Source organism: Cyclopterus lumpus, chromosome 16 (genome assembly GCF_009769545.1).
Source record: "Cyclopterus lumpus isolate fCycLum1 chromosome 16, fCycLum1.pri, whole genome shotgun sequence".
NCBI lineage: Eukaryota > Metazoa > Chordata > Actinopteri > Perciformes > Cyclopteridae > Cyclopterus > Cyclopterus lumpus.
In genome coordinates, this window is record NC_046981.1 from 9,486,228 (window position 1) to 9,505,552 (window position 19,325).

At 41.5% G+C, this 19,325-nt stretch overlaps 1 protein-coding gene across 3 annotated transcripts; it reads left to right on the top strand.

Annotated features, from left to right (window-relative positions):
* The first annotated feature begins 173 nt into the window (after positions 1-173).
* si:dkey-12j5.1 (probable assembly chaperone of rpl4) lies at positions 174-18,476 on the top strand. 3 transcript variants are annotated; one of them, XM_034552974.1, is made up of 11 exons: positions 174-362; positions 528-640; positions 741-887; positions 1,029-1,181; positions 2,061-2,173; positions 2,280-2,403; positions 3,326-3,418; positions 4,112-4,180; positions 9,705-9,758; positions 13,066-13,218; positions 18,134-18,476. In XM_034552974.1, the coding sequence occupies exons 1-11, from the start codon at positions 299-301 to the stop codon at positions 18,305-18,307; spliced, it is 1,257 nt and encodes a 418-aa protein (XP_034408865.1). In that variant the 5' UTR covers positions 174-298; the 3' UTR covers positions 18,308-18,476. The 3 variants fall into 3 exon arrangements, with proteins under 3 accessions (XP_034408865.1, XP_034408866.1, XP_034408867.1); XM_034552975.1 differs by having other exon boundaries at positions 2,064-2,173; XM_034552976.1 differs by having other exon boundaries at positions 531-640.
* The last annotated feature ends 849 nt before the right edge of the window (positions 18,477-19,325 follow it).

The window sequence follows — 19,325 nt, forward strand, 5'->3', positions numbered from 1 at the left end:
TTGAGGGAAAACAATTTACATTGTGTGAGTCTAAGCATACGTCAGTATTAAATAATGCGTTCAAACGCAATGTCTAATAAAATGACAGACCTTTTACCATGTAAATGTTGTTTTTCCCATTATATCAAACCGCTCGTTCTGTCCACTACCTCTCTCCGTAGCAGTCACCCAGTTCCCGTTTAGAGCATGCGCACTGCATCCCTCCAGCTCAGACATACGCGTGTGTGAGCTTCACACTTTGGAAAAAGTCTGTTTTGAAGACAGAACTTGTACAAATATCAGCTGTATTTTTACCACTATGGGAGGACAAGCAAAGGGCAAAAAGAAAACCAAGCCGAAGAGGAAAGACACTCGCCCAAACAGTAATTTTGTTAATTCGCACACCATTTTGCTAGTTCGTATGTAACTTTAACCCCTCTGATCGCAGTTGAAGTTATTGGAAATGAATCTGTTACGCTTTGATTTGAACTATGAACGAGACCAAATGAGCCCACACTAACGTTTACTCTCCGCTTATTTATGTACAGCAGATGCAGGATTTGTTGGATTGTCGCCTCAAGAAAGGATGAAACTAAGAGTGCACGAAAAAGCCAAAAAGAAGACAGCTGAGAAGTACTCTGTTCTACAGCTACTAGAAAAGGTGACATTGACAATATATCCAAAGACATGCCTTTTTAAATGCATTTCTAAATTCTGATCATCTATCTCTTTGTTATGTCATGTGATCATCTTTCGTACAGACAGAAGAATGCATGGACAGTTTTGACTTTGAGATGGCTGGCCTTTTCTGTCAACGAGCCCTGGATGTGGAGTCCACCAACCTGCAAGCTCTAGACATGCAGGGACACATCTGCTCTGAACTAGGGGACACACAGAAAGCTAAGGGAATATCCTTTTATGCAGGTTTATTCTTTCCTCTTGTGTGCATGTCAGTAACCCAGTCATCTAATTTAAACACGGATATAACACTGATATATATATATCATGTTGTTTGAGTGGAGTGAGCCTCCTTGACCAATTATCTTTAAGCTTTTCTGCATGCAGTGGAGCTGAGCCCAGATGAAGGCCACAGTAAGTACTTGTACCTGGGTCAAATCCACACAGGCCAGGAGGCAGTGAACTACTACACTAAAGGAATACAAGTCCTGCTGTCTACATTGGACAAACGAGCACAGACCACAGTGAGTGCACCCCCATACACACTCACATTTCCTCTATTACTTAGTTGTACATACTTAACATCAACTAGGGGGAGATGCTATTTCACCCAAGGCTAAATTGTAGTGTGATGGTATTTATCTTCACAAGAGGGTGCTGTTGAACAATATATGGAATACTTATTATATCATGACATCGATCCATCAAGCAGTGTCAGTTCAACTGAAAATGAATGGCATGTGTACATACTCAGCACAGAGTTATTCATAATGGCTCAGCTTTAAGGTGTTGCATTATCTATGTATAAGGATGTTAATGTTACACTAAAACAATTCTAGTTAAATGCACATGTTGTCGAACTTACATTATTTCATTCTTATAATTGGTGTAATTTTAAATAACTTTTCTGACATTTTTTATAACAAATAGCATAAAAGGGTTTGACTCAACAGTCCTTTTGTATTATTATTTTCATAGCAAATGTAAGATATCATAATTATGAAAAATGTTGAGCTGTTCTGTGTAATTCAAATCTTCATAGGCCTTTTTCACAGCTTTTGAAAAAGCAAAGCTGTTTACTAATATTAATAACATTAACAATGGCTCCATTCTAGTCAAGTGTCCCAGTAAGCCAGGACAGTGAGCCAGCGTTGACAAAACCAGGACCCTGAAACCGAAGCAGCTAAATGGAATTCAGTCACCATTCATTTGATTATTCAGCCCTATGACATATCAAATAGTTTTTCAAGGAATACAGGGAAGTTGTGCATAGTTTTCCTTTTATTTACGTTTTCCTTTATTTAACAATTTAATTGTTAATAATTATAAAAACAAATTGTATCCCATGTTCACTATCTTTTGATTTATTATACTTTAAAGACTTCTGCGCTCTGGTCTTTAAGCAGGCTCAGGCCGGAGCTGCTGCCCAACCAGATGAGGACACTGAGCTGCCCACAGCGAAGGATGTTTGTGTAGCCTACTGCTCCATGGCTGAGATTTACCTCACAGACCTCTGGTACTAGAGCACACAGAGTAACGCTCAGAAAGTTGTAGCCCCATTTCCTGTTACCACTTTTTTAATGAGTTGAGATTTGTGTGTGTGTGTGTGTGTGTGTGTGTAGCATGGAAGAGGGAGCTGCAGACAAGTGCAAGGAGTTCATTGAGCGTGGATTACAGTATCACCATGACAACCCTGAGGCTCTACAGCTCATGGCAAGTTACCTGTTCAGTACAGAGAGAAACCAGGTCAGTCCATGCACACACGCACATGCACACACACACACACACACACACACACACAGAGGATGAGTTATCACCACATTAAAGCAGGAATCTGCTGAGTTAATTATTCTGAGCAAATTGAATTGTATGCCATTAATCAGCAGATGGACACTTGCATCACCACGCATATATACACACAGACAGATCATGCCGATAGGAATGTTAATTACTGGGCAGATCATTGAGGTCATATAGTCATCTGATAAATGAGAGAGCAGCGACCTATTTGGCTCAATTAGTAAAATATATCACAAGAACTTTGCAGTATGAAGCATCTGACAATGAGTTTGGTATAATGTCTTAATTATATTTCAAATTATATAAATATTTGTTCTCATTAAAAAATGTTAAAGATATATTTAAAGTATTTCTGCTCTACCAACTGTTATTAAGGGCAGACAACATTCAAGGCCATTTTGGTTTTGCAAGAAAATTGAAAGTCGTTAGACGTTGCAACTTGTGAGTTATTTGGCTCTATTGTATCTTTGAGTTGAATACCAACACATGGTTTTCATCCATTTACAGCTCTTTTATGTTGTAATTTCTGTAATACTAGCTGTAGACTCTAGGGGTCAGGCTGGCGTCAGTTACACTTAATATCATCCCACATACAGCAACAGTCTATTTAGAAATACTCTGGTAATAATTTTGTAAAACTATTGAGCTGACCTCAGTTTGATCAAAAGACATACATTGAGTATTCCTGATCCAGCCTGTAAACGTGACTTGTATTCAAATGATTTCCTTTTTATTTGACTTCGTGCCTTCATCATCTGTGTGTGTGTATGTATATATATATATATATATATATATATATATATATATATATATATATATGCGCAGGTTTAGCTGTAGTTGAATTGTTTATGCATTTTTCTGTCTTCAGGAAGGCAAAGAATACCTGTTGAAGAGTGTTGGAGTGTGGCTACCTGCCCAAAAACAAAGTGCAGCTTCTTTCAGCACAGAGGAAGACATGCAGGTGAGTTGGATATGTGCTTAGTACTTCTCTGACAGCAACACACACTCATAAGATCCCGGTTTATTTATAAAGCTCTTTCAACTAACAGGATTTTCACAGTGTGCTTTGCAGTGCAGCACAAACACGAGTACACAGTAGAGATAAAAAGTAAGAAATATCAAAATGAGGGATAATAAAAAGTACAAAGATGGAACAACTATTCCACAAACCTGTGTGTGTGTGTGTGTGTATGTGTGTGTGTATGTGTGTGTGTGTATGTGTGCGCGTGTGCGCCTGTGCGTGTGGTCTGAGTGTATATGAAAGCACAAGGCAAAACAAGCAAAGTGTATAAAGGATAAATCAGCAAATTAGTTCTGGTAATTTGGCCTAGCGAAAGGAATGGTTGTAATGTCAAAGTGAGGATGGGTTCTAAATGACACCAAATAGATGGCATTCAAATACTGAGTAAATGTGATATAAGAGGGGTTGGGATGAAGATTTGAGACTAAAGTCCCAGTCGCACCACTGTTACGACTCTTATCTTTATGAGCAGGTTGATCTGAACTCAGCCTGCCCACACTTTCGCTGTGATTAACAGCCACATAGCTGCAGAATGTGGAGTACCTTGAAATTGGATTGTGTTATTATCAGACAAAGGAAGAACTATGTTTGTGTGAACACTGCCGAGGTGACGGTGTTGTCTTTTCTCTCCAGGATGAGATCCCCCCATACGAGTCTCGCGTCACCACTGCCAAACTGCTCATTGAGTCGGAGGAATTCGAGGTACAATGTTGTGCTCACACACTGTGCCGTTTTTGGTCTGTATTTGTTTCACGGGGGGGAGGTTGGCCTGGCGTGTGTGTGTGTGTTTGTGCTTCCTTTCTAGTGAATAGCACCGAAGGTGGGAAGGCCATGCATGGTCTTTATCCCCTCCATGGTCTCAATAATTTAAGAGTGATATTTACAGAGGGACAGGGGTAAGGGGGCGTACAGGGAAGGAGGGCTGTGTAGGAGAGAGAGAGAGAGAGAGAGAGAGAGAGAGAGAGAGAGAGAGAGAGAGAGAGAGAGAGAGAGAGAGAGAGAGAGAGAGAGAGAGAGAGAGAGAGAGAGAGAGAGAGAGAGAGAGAGAGAGAGAGAGAGAGAGAGAGAGAGAGAGAGAGAGAGAGAGAGAGAGAGAGAGAGAGAGAGAGAGAGAGAGAGAGAGAGAGAGAGAGAGATTGTGTGTGGGGGGGGGGGGGCTGCTGCTGAATTGCTGCTGCTGAATTGCTGCTGCTGAATTGCTGCTATATCGGTGATACGGCGCACTTCTAGATCACTCATCAATTTCTAGTATTAATGTCCTCGGTTTGAGTGGCTCACTGCCTTCAGTGAGCCACTCAAGTCATTAATTTTTCTGTGATTACTGCCACACCAACAGCGGTTTAACTATTTTCTGTTGTGATCCCGTGATTAATTTGTAGTCACTCTTGTTGAGTGGTTTATAGTTATTACTGACAGGAAATGAGAACAGTGTCCTTCCCCCCACCCACCCCCCCCCACACTCACTCCTAAATCGTGTGTGTGTGTGTGTGTGTGTGTGTGTGTGTGTGTGTGTGTGTGTGTGTGTGTGTGTGTGTGTGTGTGTGTGTGTGTGTGTGTGTGTGTGTGTGTGTGTGTGTGTGTGTGTGTGTGTGTGTGTGTGTGTGTGTGTGTGTGTGTGTGTGTGTGTGTGTGTGTGTGTGTGTCTGAGATATGGGCTGTCAGGTGTGTCAGTGAAATGACAACGTCTCGGTCTCCAGTATCTGTATCTGACATGTCGTTTGTCTTCATCCTCCTGTTGGTGTCATCAAGCCTGAAACCCAAACTGCACACATTCTGAGTTCTTTATTTTGCTGTATGGATACATATCCATGAACAAGGTTGGTCGTATGCTTTTAGCCGGCAGCTATGTGAAAGTTTCTGAGGGAAAATGAGCTAGAGTAGAAGCAAGCTATTTTCTGTCTGTCTCTCCGAGGCTGGGACTTAGTCGGATTTGATAGGGACATCCTCTCTTCCCTTTTCTTCCTCTACTCCTCTGTCACACATACACTCACTATCTACTATAAATCTATTAACAAGTAAACTCTGTAAAGTTGTGTGCTTCCAGTCTGTATCAGTTTGAAGGCTCCCTTCTTAGAAGGGTGCATGAGTGTGACAATTTGTCTGTATTTCTTTCCATAGTGAATATTTGGTTTGGTCTTCCAAACTGAGCCTTGGCTCCGAAAATGTAATTTAAATATATGCCAAAGAAACACATCAGATAATTTGTGTTTTCTGTAGCTTGCGAGAGTATAATGCTATTTCTAAATAATAGTTCCTTTTAGAACAACAAAAGTGGTAGAATAACTGCCCTGTTCTTTGTCAAAAAGCATGTGTCTGTCTCTGTTGGAGATTAAGCTATTTGTCTCATGAATGCACTTTGGACCATTATGTAGTTTGAATTGGAGGAAATTAGGTATTTAGCAAAATTATAGTGTCATTATGTTGTCCAAATTATCTGGGTGTATGATATTATCTGGACAGTTATTGGAGGGTGGCGATCACTATAGAGCATGGTGGTGACAAATTAACCACAAAGGCTGTCAATGGTAGGTAGACAACATCTTATCGTTTGTGACTTTACTAGGTGACGGTCCACACAAATTGCTCACACATTGAATGTATGACCTTTGCAATCTGAAATAGCACCTCTTCCATTTTTGCTTGGAGAGTTTCTTCAGGGTTATTTCATTAGAGCCAATTGATTTCTAATGACATTAATAGAGGTGGTCACCAATGCGCCCGTGGACAGCCTCTGCAATAATGGGTTGAGCATAAATGATTATTGTATCAGTGCTGTATAAACATGTATCTGTTATAAAACAGACTCTGTCATGACTTCCAAAATGGTTTTGAGGAAAGATTCTTTTTAAAAGAGAGTTTTCCTATCAATTTGTGAGCCTAGTGTGCATGAGAAGTTCAAAATGAAATGACATTTGGCTGAGAAAGCAGCTATTTTATGATACTTGAGTTTCCTATAATAAAGGGTCGAAAGAATGGAAACCATGTGATCAACTGGAGGATTTGTACTTGTCTCATGCTCTTTGTAAATAAATTAGCATTGAAAAAAATAACAAACACTTGCTCACAAATTCTTGAAAACAAAAGTCTTCTGTCTCAGTAAGATGTGGATCTGTGCGACTTATTTTGGAAAGGAGAAGAAGGCAACACAACATGCTTTTAAAGGTCTTTTTTTCCACTCTTTTGATTGCTTTTGAGGAGAAACACTTGAATGCATGCCAAATTGGTCTGATTTCCATAGCTGTAATGGCAATTTAGTTGAAGCACACCAGGGGTGCTTGAAAGCAGCATAAGTGAGACAACTGTGAAAATGTAATTGTTTAAATATTTATGGGCCAGTTTCTGAAATATCTAGTTAATTAATAGATATGTTGATGGATGAAAGATAAACTCATTAATACTAAACAAGAATTGGTTGTTTTTTTTCTTTGGGTTTTGGATTGTTGGTTTGAGAATTTGAACAATTGAAGGCATTGCTGTGGGCAAATTGCGATGGCCATTTTTCACTCTTTTCTGATATTTTAAAGACTAAACCAGTTCAGAAATGATTGTTTGATTAATAGTTATAGTCGTTTATCAAGCAAGAACACCTAACAATGTTTGGTTCTATTTTGCCCAATTTCAGCGTTTGCTGCTTCTTTTTTCTTTTGTAATTATAAGAACATCTTTGAGTTTTGGATGGTTGGTTGGTCTAAATAATCAGTTTGAGGAAGCTTTACAATAATGTCTTTAATTTTAATAATAAAAGCTATTTCAGAATAAAGTTATTATTTGTAGGCCTAAATGTATGCTCTATTACATTGACATGAAACTTCATGTTTTAAGGAAAAACAAATATGCTTTGTAGTAACAAAGCGGCCCTCAGAGACCACAGTTTTCACGCTGTCAAACACAGACACACAAATTACCATCATCATCATCACCCATCACCACCATTAATTCACTAGCCACATAGCAAACAGACACACAGACAGGCGGCCTCCCCTGACAGCCATTAAGGTGTCTGTTCGGCGTAGTTTTCACAGCGGCTGATGGTTAGTTACTCTCCTTGTCGTTGTCACTCTTGTCAGCTTTCGTGTTGTTCCTTGAACATTTCTCTTCTTAAATTTAGCTCATGATGGAGTGCAGCTTGTACTTTCCAATTTTGCTTGCAAGTACAGTTAGCGCTGACACCCCCAGGATTTATTTACTTAAGGGTAGACGTCCCTGTTTGTGCGTGTGTGTGTGTTTGTATGAGTCTCTGTGTGTTAGAGATACTGCTTGCCCTCGCTTGTAAAGTGATTTGTCTTTCTCCTGTCTCTGCCATGCGCTCTGGTAAAATGATTCTGTTAAACAAAATTGCCCGAAGAACACACGCACACACACAAACTGCACACACACACACACAAACTGCACGCGCTCACAATGGCCATTAACGCTCACAATGGCCATTATGAATGCGTTCTTCCCTAGAGTGTTGCTTTTTAAAATCTTTGAAATAAAGAGGACAGCATGTACGTAGTGTCTTTGCCGTGTATGTTTGTGTGTCTTTGCGGTGCACCGTTGTTCGTGGACCAGTTTGACATTGTTTATTAAGATACTTTTTTTGTGCCCTTCCTTCCAATTTCCACACTTTTTCCCTCGTACTACCTCCTCTCTTCCCCTTATCTTCATGCGAATACTAATCGTGTTGTTGTTTAGAGCGTGAAGCGGCTTAATAATCTCTGAATCTTTAATCACTCGCCTCTGGGTTGACCAGTGTAGTTAGGAAGGAGTACAGTTGGAGATGATATAATTGTTTTCATTGCGTACTTATCCTGGTTCGCAGATATCTCTTGTTCTATTTTTGTTGCTCCAAAACTGCCTGTTCTATCCGTTGTTTATTACCCAGGCAGATCTTTACTCCTATCTCTTATATCTAGTGCTTGGCTTGTATGCATGTGGTTGTGCGTGGTTGTGTGTCTGCCTGACACATCGGTGTGATTCAATGAAAGTCAAGTTGATAATTCTGACGCTGGGCATGAATCCATTCATCGTCAACTGGGATTAGGTGTTTTTGTTTGTGTATTTTTAATCAGCCATTAATTAATTAAAGACAATGGGTTTTCAGCTGATAATTGGTCTAGCAATCAATCAACTACCTGACATGGACATTTGCACACTCTTAATGAGATGCCCTCAATTAACCTGACTCTCCCTCAGTCTACACAGGCAGCTGACCTCTTTATTGCCACCGGAAGCACGGAGGCTTAATGAAAAGAGAAGAGAAGTCTACAGGGCGGGAGGGGAAAAAATGAGGAAGCTCTTCGGCTAATAAGACTGCCTTAACAAGAAACAAGTGCTGGTTGTTGTGCTCACTAGTGTGTGTAGCTTTGTTATAGTGTGTGACTTTGTGGCCGGTGTGTTTGAGCGCATGCACAGGTGCGTGCGCGTCTTTTATTCTTGCCCTTCACCACGGGTGATTGGCTAACAGTCGCCTCCAACCTGGAGTTGACAAAAATCAATATATCATCACCTGGGGCCACGCACACACACACACACACACACACACACACACACACCACAGAATACACAAGGAACGAGGCAGAGCAAACCAAACACACAGCCTCCTTTAGTCAAGGTCTGTTTTCTGTAATAGAAACTTCCCACAGAGTCTGACCCAGACAGAGATGCTCTATGGCAAAGGTCACCTAACATTAAACTCATGTTAGACCTCAAATGGAGGAGGAGGGGGGTGATAGAGACAATGGGTCAGGCTGATATTACAATTTAACATGCATCCCTTGAAGTGATGCTGGTTCAGAATATATTGACTGTTAACGTCTGTAAATGGATTTAAAGGGCAAACGAACCGAGCAGCCAAAGTGACTATTGACTGTGCGATAAGCACTGGTGAGTGTGTTGACGGCCATGTCTGTTGTCTTGTCGCTATCGACGATGCCGTGATTGGGACGCCGATCTCATAGACGCTTATCAGACTTTCTGATCACTCTGATTGATCGAGCTTCCTGGGAGATGCTCAGCACCACCGTGTGCAACAACTACGCGCTCGTCCATCTGTGCGTGCTTACTTGTTTATGGATCGAGGCTCTCTATCTTTGAGCGTGCACTGATGAATTTGTTGAACCTAAAAAAGTAATTTTCATGTCTGACTATTCTCTGATGTTAAAGTAATATTTCAAATCTGATTTCAACCTCTTGACCCTCATCTCTCTCTCTCTCTCGATGTCTCTTTGTCTTTCTGCATTAGATGGCGGTAGATGTGCTGGAGGGTCTTCTGGACGAGGATGATGAAGTAGTCCAGGTAAGCAATGTAGTGGCCCAGCTTTCTTTTGTCTAAAAAAATGTGTTTTCATTCTTTTCTTTAGCTGGTAAAATACAGGCAAGCTTTGCGCCTCTGAAAATGTGGGTTTTTGGTTTTGCTTTAACTGGTTTTGTATTTCCAGCATGGCTGTCTCTATTTGTTTTGTAACACCTGTCGGTCTGATGTTGTGCACGTGGCTGTAGAAGCAATTGACCAATCAGAGCTTTGTTAGGATTAACAATGGGACTTCCCACAAAGGTAACTAGTCACCTAGATGTATCCATGAAAAAATAGCAACAGAAAAAGTATGGATGAGGTTGATGGAGCTTATAGAAATAACAAATCTTAAATCTGCACATTTGTTTGATTGACATGAAAAATGTACATCTCAAAGCAACCACGACCACAGCTACATCAGTAGTGAAAACTAAAATGGTTTACTTAAGTCCAATTATCACTAAATTTCCCCCTGGGGATGAATCCTATCCTATCCTTATCAGGCTATTTGACGGTTCTCTGTGGTCAGGGGTGTGTGCACGTGTGTGTTACTTGTCAAGACGTAGGAATACGTGATGTCTTTTCTCGTGTCCTCTTGCAGAATATCTTTTATGATACAGTCTTACTGCTGGATCAGACCAACTTGTAGGTACATCTTTTATCAGCCCAGAGGGAAGGAAACAACTTCAACCTGTGCACCTATTTGCTTCTGTTGAGCCACAAAGGAGTTTTCTACACACCCATACTTTGCCATTACTGGCTCTCAACACATTTTCTGTGCTTTAGGAGGAAGTATGTGCTGTCATTGTGCTCCTAATCCCCACCTGTCAGTGGCAGATGAAGTGAAGGTTTTCTACTGAGTGACAGATTCAAGAATACAGCAAACTCTCTCTCTCTCTCTCTCTCTTCCCCCCCCCCCCCCCCCCCCACACACACACACACACACCCTTCAGGCTCAGCCTCCCACCCACACGCACCCCTGAGCTGACAGATTGAGAGCAATCATTGGGGGGCTGAACTTTTAAACTTACTCCAGAGATCTCCAGCTGTGACAATCGATTTGAGCGGGCCTGCAGCCAATCACACATGCAAACAGTCACCAGTTCTAATGGTCAGAAAGTGTTCTGTCAGGTAGCACCACACTTATGTTGCTAAGTCATATTGGTGATACCCGAAGTGTATGACAGATGCATTTGACTACCTTCTCTCTCTCTCTCTCTTCCCCCCTCTTTCTTCCACTCTCTGCGTTACTCTCTTTCTTATTTCCTCTTTCAACTGCAGTAGATAAGTTGTTAGCTTTCGTCTCCGTCTTTTTGCTCTTGCGTATCTCAAAGTTGGAGTCTTCCTTATATAACGTTACGTCTGCACAAACAACTGAGCTGGTTCCTTGCAAATCTTGTTTCAAAGGTATTCAGTTGATTCATGATGCTTTTGTTCTTCCTTCAGCAGCACCATATGGGAACTAAGACGTGCCTTTACTTTGAAATGACAAAAGTCTCCGTGATTTGATTGACAGACGAAAAGTTTATTTTATTATGTTTGCCTCTGTCTGGGCTTGTGCCTGTGAATAGTGGGTTCTCTAAAATTCTCAATTAGCCAACTTTTTTCATTTTTCAATTTTGAGTGTTGAAGCCGTCTTTACAGCAAACACCGATATTATTATAGAGTACCATCTGTAAGTATCTTTTTTTCCTTGTTCTAGCCGTTTTGAATACATGAAGTACATTTAGTTATTTAACTAATCCAATTTTTAGTTTCTTTCCTGGACATACACAAATATACAACACATTTCCTCATTCACAGAAAACGTTTGAGTGATATAAATGTCATACTGCTGGTTGTGCAACATTACTACATTTATCCAGTGCAGCTGTTGTTCTGATACGTTTGGCTGCAGGGGGTAGCCACCCACTCAGCATGCTTAGTGGCAATTATGAATTCAGTGTGGTATGCCTTGATGTGTTGTTTTTTAGCTAAATGGTCTATTTGGCAGAGGGGCAGGTCCTTACTGCCCCTGCCCTCGATGAATAATGAATAAAGTGAATATTTGTGTCTTGGTGCTTGAAGAACAGTGGGTGGGTGATCTTTGGCCTTAGATGAGAGGCGCACACACACACCTCCAACTTCACTGAGAGTTGAACATGATTGTGTTTAGAGGTGGAAGAGCAAGCATAGCACAGTATATGTAATTATGTGGTAGAAAGAAAGTGTGATTATGGTAAAGAAAGAGAAGACTGTTTTGGTGTGTTTCAGCATACTAACTTACAATTTAAAATATGCCTCCACTCACTGTGTGAACTCTGTGAAGCAACAGGATTATTTTTCAAGGGATGTTCTAGGTTTTTTACATTTTAATTTAACATATATTTATGAGGTTTTCATGAAGTTCAATCACAGCCAGTTAAGAGATCCGTAACACCTCAGCATGGTGAAATGAGTCTTGAAATGAGTTGTGTGTCTGTGTCATCATCTTACTATGGGTTGTATGTTAGCAGAAGAGGTTAAGAAGCACATTGATGGATCTAAAGCTCTGCATTTAAAATAAGAGGATACTGCTGATGCCCATGTAAACATTTAATAATTAAACCTACATAATCAAAAGACTCAGTAAAGGAACATGGCACAAACTAGAGTGTGTGGATGCTTTTCTTATTAAGAAGCTTCGTGTTTTCAGCTATTGTGTTGTAAATGAGATGTTTGTGCCCGTGGTTCTCAAAACGTTTTTGAAACAGGCTCCAGGCCTCTGGTACTTCTGTTCCTCCACAATTTATGTAGAGGGAAATAATTAATAGTCAGATAAAGAGAATAATAAACTATATTTCATCCTCTAAAGTAATGACGGATATTGTACACAACCTGTGAGTATGATGTGATGTTAAATGCAGAGAAGATATTTGCCGGAGGGAATTTAGTTTTCATTTCATCACATTATGTTTTGGTTAATGTTTCAACAAAGTAATGTTTTGCTCTAGAAAGATAACAAACAAATTGGTAGTCTGAATTAATTGGTAAGCTGTGCATTTACACGCATGCATCATTTGTAAATGAGAACAATATATGTCAAGGTTGGATCAGGTTGACAGTTATTATTATGTGAGTGATTGATTGCTTGTGTGTCTGTGTGATTCAAAGTTCGATGTGTGAAACCTGTTTGTCAAAGACGGATGTGAGATTTCATGCAGACGTGCTCCGTGAGGGTTACAAATCTGTCTCCCATGTCACAGCTCACTTACTGCAACAAAGAACACTTTCTCTCTGTCTGAATCCTCCCCACACCCCCAACCCACCTCTCTTTCTCTGTGCCCCCCAGGTGTGGTACCTCTCCGGCTGGGTGTGCTACCTCCAGCTGGAAAAAGCAAAGGAGCAGCAAGAAAGAGAGGGGAGAGAAGTGACAGAGGAGGAGACGGAGGAGTGGAATGCATTGAAGGAGGCGGCCAGATCGTACCTGACCAACGCTACGAAGGTAACTCGGCTCATAAAATCTGTCCACAAAGCTCTGGGTAGTGGTGATGGGCCTTTTTTTTAAACAAATTGTTTATCTTTAACAAACCAAACCATTCATAGTTTGATCGGGAAGATAATTAGCAGATTAATGCATAATAAACACTGTTTATATAATAATGCATGAGTAATAATAACGTAATGGTGTAACAAACAATAACACAACACACACAGGGGCCATTTATCAGCAGTAACTTTGGTTCTATCCTGATAATCTGGATATTCCTGATAATACCTTCATACTTTTTCGTCAATAAGCTTTTAAATGCCAAATGTTTACTCAATGAGTATTTTCATGGTGTGATACTTTTACTGAAGTAACATCTCTGAATACTCCTACCACCATTGTGCATGGCCAATGTGGGTACGAATAGTTACATCTAGTACTCTAAAACTCCTAAGAAGCCGTTCTCGTCGAAAATGGAGTACATGCAGTCCTGTGGCTGTGAGAGGATTCTAACTAAGCTCCATTGTTGCCACAGAAATGTCTTTTAGTACCATCTCAAAGAGGTTTAAATATACCGCTGTCTCTCTTCCACTCCCCCCTCACACACACACGCACGCACACTCGGAGTGATGTGACTCATTCCTTCTGTCATTCTGTCAGGGAGCAATGCCTCTATGGGCCATGATTCATGTTAGCCTAAAATCCAATAGGCTTGTAAATTAGACAGCACAGGCTGAGGGATAGCAGGACCCACCTACAATTCTTTTTTTTTCTTCTCTTCACTTTCCTCTCGTTTCCACCTTCCCTCCTGCTCTCCCACACCACTGTGTTCCTCCCCAGATGAGCAGGGGCAGCAGAGTGGCGATATATTAATGTCTCTCTGGCCAGCAGTGTCGTGATAGGCCCGTCTCACCAGCATCCACTGGGACAGGAGCGAGGTGGGCTTTGAGCTGCCTAGAGGGAGAATGGAAGAAACTGTGGGGAGGAAAACAAAGGCACACGGCACATATAGATTTGAGCTTCCAGCTTTGTAGTAAGAGTTAAAAACAAATGGAAAGAAATAGAAATTGAGAAATGGGGAGAATGAAGTACTACAAAGGACTGCAAGGGAATAAAAAGGTGAAAGACTTGAATGAATGACGTGAGTCAGTAAGGCGGCAGAGCGTGGCAAGTAAACACCATAGCTGTTTCTTTGTAGAGTGAGTGAAGCAACAGGCTCAGAATAATATGAAAGGTAAATGCACAAAGACCTTGCAAAGGTGAGGTGGAATGTGGAGAGAAAAGCGCCCACTGTGGTTCGCTGTGTGTGTGAATCTGTACATTATGCAGTCAAGATTTACCCGTGTTTATATCAGAGCTTTGTTTCCGAGCGTCACTGTGAGTGTTAATTATTAATAATGAGTCAGTCTGCTAGTTAAAATGGGCTCCAACATGGAAATGAGGCCTCAAAGCCCAACGGCTTGTTTTGGCGCCAGTCCACTTCTCTGTATACTGTGTGTGGAGAGAGAGAGAGAGAGAGAGAGAGAGAGATAGATAATGGTTGCATGTGCCAACTTGCATATCTAATTATGTTTTAAGAACTGTCTTCATTATCCACCTCAACTCTGATTGATACTTGTGCTCTCTCTCTCTCTCTCTTTTCTCTCTCTCTCTCTCACACACACACACACACACACACACACACACACACACACACACACAGAGATTGCATGATAGGGAGGAACGGATGAGCTGAGAAGACAAAAAGTGTAAAAGAGGAGCAGCAGGGTGACCAGGAGTGGGAGAATGAAAGGGGAGGCGAGAAAGAGAATAGATTGGATAGTGTGTGTGGATGTGTGGTTGTGTGGGTGCAGAGGGTATAGCTGGTGAATAGTGGCGAGGGTAAAATCAATAGTAAACCGGACGTGAAATGGAATTTGAGTCTCAGCCAGATAGGGTGCGATTGAAGAAGGATCTGCAGTGTATGCACAGAGGACAATTGTATATGTGTGCATGAGTGTGTTGGTGTGCGTGAGTGTGTTAATGTGCGTGAGTGTGCACAGAGGCAGCTAGGGCAAGCGGAGGTCAAAAGCTTTACTATTTGATGTGTCTGAAAGGGTATCCCATGAGCACGGATTGCGGGTAGGGTCCAAGGTGTGCTTGTCATGTAATTTTAATGCCTTTCCCTACTGTGTGTGTGTGTGTGTGTGTGTGTGTGTGTGTGTGTGTGTGTGTGTGTGTGTGTGTGTGTGTGTGTGTGTGTGTGTGTGTGTAAGATGTGAAACTATGAAGAGGTATCTCACTCCTTGACAGGAAGGTCATTTGGTGAGAGTGTACGAGGGGGAGCAAAAGGAAAGTGGTCAAGAGACAAGCCGGAAGAATGAAGTCATTAGAAAATGAAATAACAGAAGAGATGAAATGAAAGGGGAAGTTAAGCATAGGTATGGAACAAAGGTGAACAATGATGGAATGATTAGTCTTTCTACAGCTCATATTCTGCCATATGAGCTGTAGAAAAAAGTTTCTATCAAAAAATGAAGGGAAAAGAATCAATTTAAGGTATGAAGTGCTTATTATTACCCTTTTTGTCTGCTGCACACCGGACAGAAGATAGCTCTTAAAGATAGTCTATGCTGAACCACACTATGTAGCAAAAATTGTAATTGTAGAGACTTTAATTAATTAAAGGTTTACAATAATGGTATTCTTCTTGGTACATTTTCCTTTTCTTTCTTACTTTGTCACTATCAGGTCATGTACTCCAAACCAAGCAGAAAGCAATATAATGACCATAAACCACGTGAGTCCTCATTCAGCCCCCAGAAGCACTGCTGCATTGTGCACCTTAAGCGAACATAATTCAGTTTTGTATTAAAATCCATAGGCCTATCCAATTCTGTTACCAAGAATTGGAGCCGTTACTGTCATTGTCATGAAGTGAAACTCGCCAGCTCTGTTGATGTATGCCACATCTTATTTGGAAATATAGTTTAAAATTGGTTTCACGGTTTGGAAGTCGAGCTCATCGGGCTGCTCGTCAGAGGGTCATCAAGTCACTGGCGATATATTTAAATCTGGACCAAAGTGGTGGACCGACCGACATATCGACGCCGCCGTGTCTATGCGTCCCGTCGTGTGCACGTATGGATTATTGCCGTGTGTGCACGTGAGTTGTTATGGTGGTGGTCAATTGTGCTTTGGGTGGTGATTTAGGGCTTGAAAGTAGAGCAAAGTGGACCATGAAAGAGTTATACGATCGCATACACTCACACATACGCACACACCTCCCTCTCTAGGCAGCTCTCTGGGCCGTGAAAGTGAGAAAAGAAAACATAGGCGGTTGTAAATGAGCAACGCCTGTGTTTCTTGCGACGGCGTTCGGTGTGGAATGTGTAAAGAATTCAGTTTGTTTAGCTAGCTGAAAGCATCACAATGAGTAATCGCATTCTATTGATTTTGTCGGAAATATCCCCACTTAGAAATACAATTTCAAAATGGCATTCAGTATTGTAGAACATACAATATTGCCTTATTTTATTTATTTGCACACTCCCGCGACTCGTATCCGAGGCTGTAATGTGCAATTATTCTCAGTATTGAGCCAAGCCTATTTTAAAGCAAACCCAACTTTTATTTAGGGGGCTTGTTGTGGATGAACATCAGTTCAGAGTGACGTTGGCAGAATGAAAATCTGAGTTGTTCCCCCTCTGTGTGTGTGTGTGTGTGTGTGTGTGGTGCTTTAAGGAGGTTGAGAGGGTCAGCTCTCCCCGGTATCAGACCCTGAGCCTGGACCTGGGTCACACTCCAACTCCCCGGAGCTCCAACCTGCAGAGACAGCAGCCACCTAAATATACACATACACACACCACTCATTCTTACACTCCAAATGAGTTCCTGGGGGACTGCGTGTCTCCTGTCAGGACCTGCTGTTGCTTAGAGACTGGTCCTGGGGCAAAGCAGTCACACACACTCTTCTTCACTCTTCTGGCCTCGTTACACTTTTAGTAAGAATAATGGCACTCTGCTGCTTATTGTCCATGAGCTCAAGGATGTGTGTGTGTGTGTGTGTGCTTGTGCATGTGCATGTTAGGCTAAATAGAATAATATTCCTAGATCTTATGAACCATTCCCCACTCTCCCTCACTCTCCCTCCTTTTCTCTGGAAAGAAAAACCTAGATTTAAATTGCTGTATCAGTTCTGTATTCTGTATGTGCACACAGTCTGAAGCGCAGTGTTATGCTTCGCTGTCCTTGGTGGTAGTTCCAGTATCATCCAACTTAACTTTGAGTTCAGTAATTAGACACAAGCAGAGTATTTTACAGAGATAAATGTGCTGGCTGCTTTGAGAACGGGACTTTTTTTTTGTTATCTTGCTCCTTCACGGCATATTTCACTGAGATAACAACTTGGATTATGTGTGTGTGCACATGCGCGCCACATAGCCCATATGTGCTCCGCACGCGCATGCAGAGAAACCGCAAAAAGGAAGATAAATGGTCTTTTTGTCTCTTGTACGGATGAACGGTGTATCAAATGTGCTGATTTGCCAAATGAAAGACAAAAACTGTTTACCAGCGATTTGAGAGTGTGACTGCCTCACTGACAGAATGCAGCTGCTGGTGGGTATTCCAGGCGGCCTAACCAGCACTTGGAGACTTAAAACCTCGGGGCTGCTCACTTCCTTCAACTCCAAGCTGCTGCTTACTGATGCTGTGGTGATGCACAGTTATCTTCAGTGACACAATGGAAGAGCTTCAGTCGAGGGCTTTTCGCTCACCATATCTCATTTCGTGTATTGCCTCCACGGTACAATTTTGGGTCTCAACGTTTCTGCTGTATAACCTACTTTCTATTTTGAATGTTCATTTTTTTCCAGTCTACTTCCTGGCCCATTACACTCTTACATTGTCCTTTTTGTCTCCCCCCCACCCCTCTCTCCCTTTTCCCCAGCTGTACAGTAAGTTGGGATGTGATGACCAGCCGATGTTGGAGCACGTGGAGCAGCTGTTAGGCGATCTGGGAGGAGCTCTGGAGGGAGACGAGGGAGACCAAGTCTTGGATGAAGATTATGAACCTTGTAGCGATGACGAGGAGGACAATGCAGAGGCCCCCATGGACCACTAACGATTCCCTTTTCCCCATCATGCTTTCCTCTAGTTAAAATGTTCTAGTGCACTCTCTAAAGTGCCTTTTGTACCGACTGTCCTTTCACACCAGTTTGTCAGAGATGAAATTTGAAATCAAGGGTGATGCACAAAAGAGCGGCATTAAAAGCAGCAGTCTACTCAATTTCTTTCACTGAGTTGTTTAATGCTTTTGGTGAAATAAGTGTATACTTGAGTAACGCTTCCCTTAATCTCCATGACAGATGTTGATGAAAGAAAAATTAGTTTCAGAGCTTTTCTACTTACCAGCAGCAAAAGCAAAATACCTCTGAATGCTATTTCCTCTCATATACACCCACACATTGGTCTCTACAAGCAAAACATACATGGCACTTGTGCGCACACACAAACACAAAAGCTTCACGTTAATTACTTCAGCTCGTCCTCAAAACAACAACAGCAGCAGTGTTTCCCTCTCTGACTGCATCTCGACAGGAAGTGAGTCTTATTAGAGAGCTGCGTGCCAACAGTCAACGCTATCTTTACATGTAACGGTTCTAATATTCCGAGTTCATGTGCAAATCTTAAATGTTCATGCCATTCAGTTTACAGTCTCTGCTTTGTTTGTTTTTTTCCTCCTCTTTTTGTTAATTCATTGGATTCAACACATAAGACACATTAGAGAGAATTTGTGCAGCCTGCACCTTTTTCTGTCTTCTAGACTGTTCAAAGTGGCTACGACAAAGTCTGTCAGAAAGGAGCAATGGGAAACTCTTTCTTTTCAACTAGATTCCACATCTTAGCCTTTTAAAATGGAATGGCACAATGACCGATGCTTTCCACTTGCTTTTCTATATATTTTTACAATCGAATTCAGCAAAGTGAAGAGCAAGAGTATGAACTAAGTGGTAGAAGAACAGTACATGTGGAGCTACTTTCTGTGGAACATTTCTGAGGATGTGGAAGATTGTCGTTCAAAAACCTTTTTGGCACTAAAGGCAAAAAAAAACTCAATGTCAAAACTCTTGGTTCAGTCA

Excerpts from the sequence above, each read along its gene's own strand:
- si:dkey-12j5.1 (XM_034552974.1), top strand. The coding sequence starts at position 299 with ATGGGAGGACAAGCAAAGGGCAAAAAGAAAACCAAGCCGAAGAGGAAA. Across the intron at positions 641-740 it reads TTCTACAGCTACTAGAAAAG|ACAGAAGAATGCATGGACAG; the intron begins GTGACATTGACA and ends TCTTTCGTACAG. Across the intron at positions 4,181-9,704 it reads TTGAGTCGGAGGAATTCGAG|ATGGCGGTAGATGTGCTGGA; the intron begins GTACAATGTTGT and ends TTTCTGCATTAG.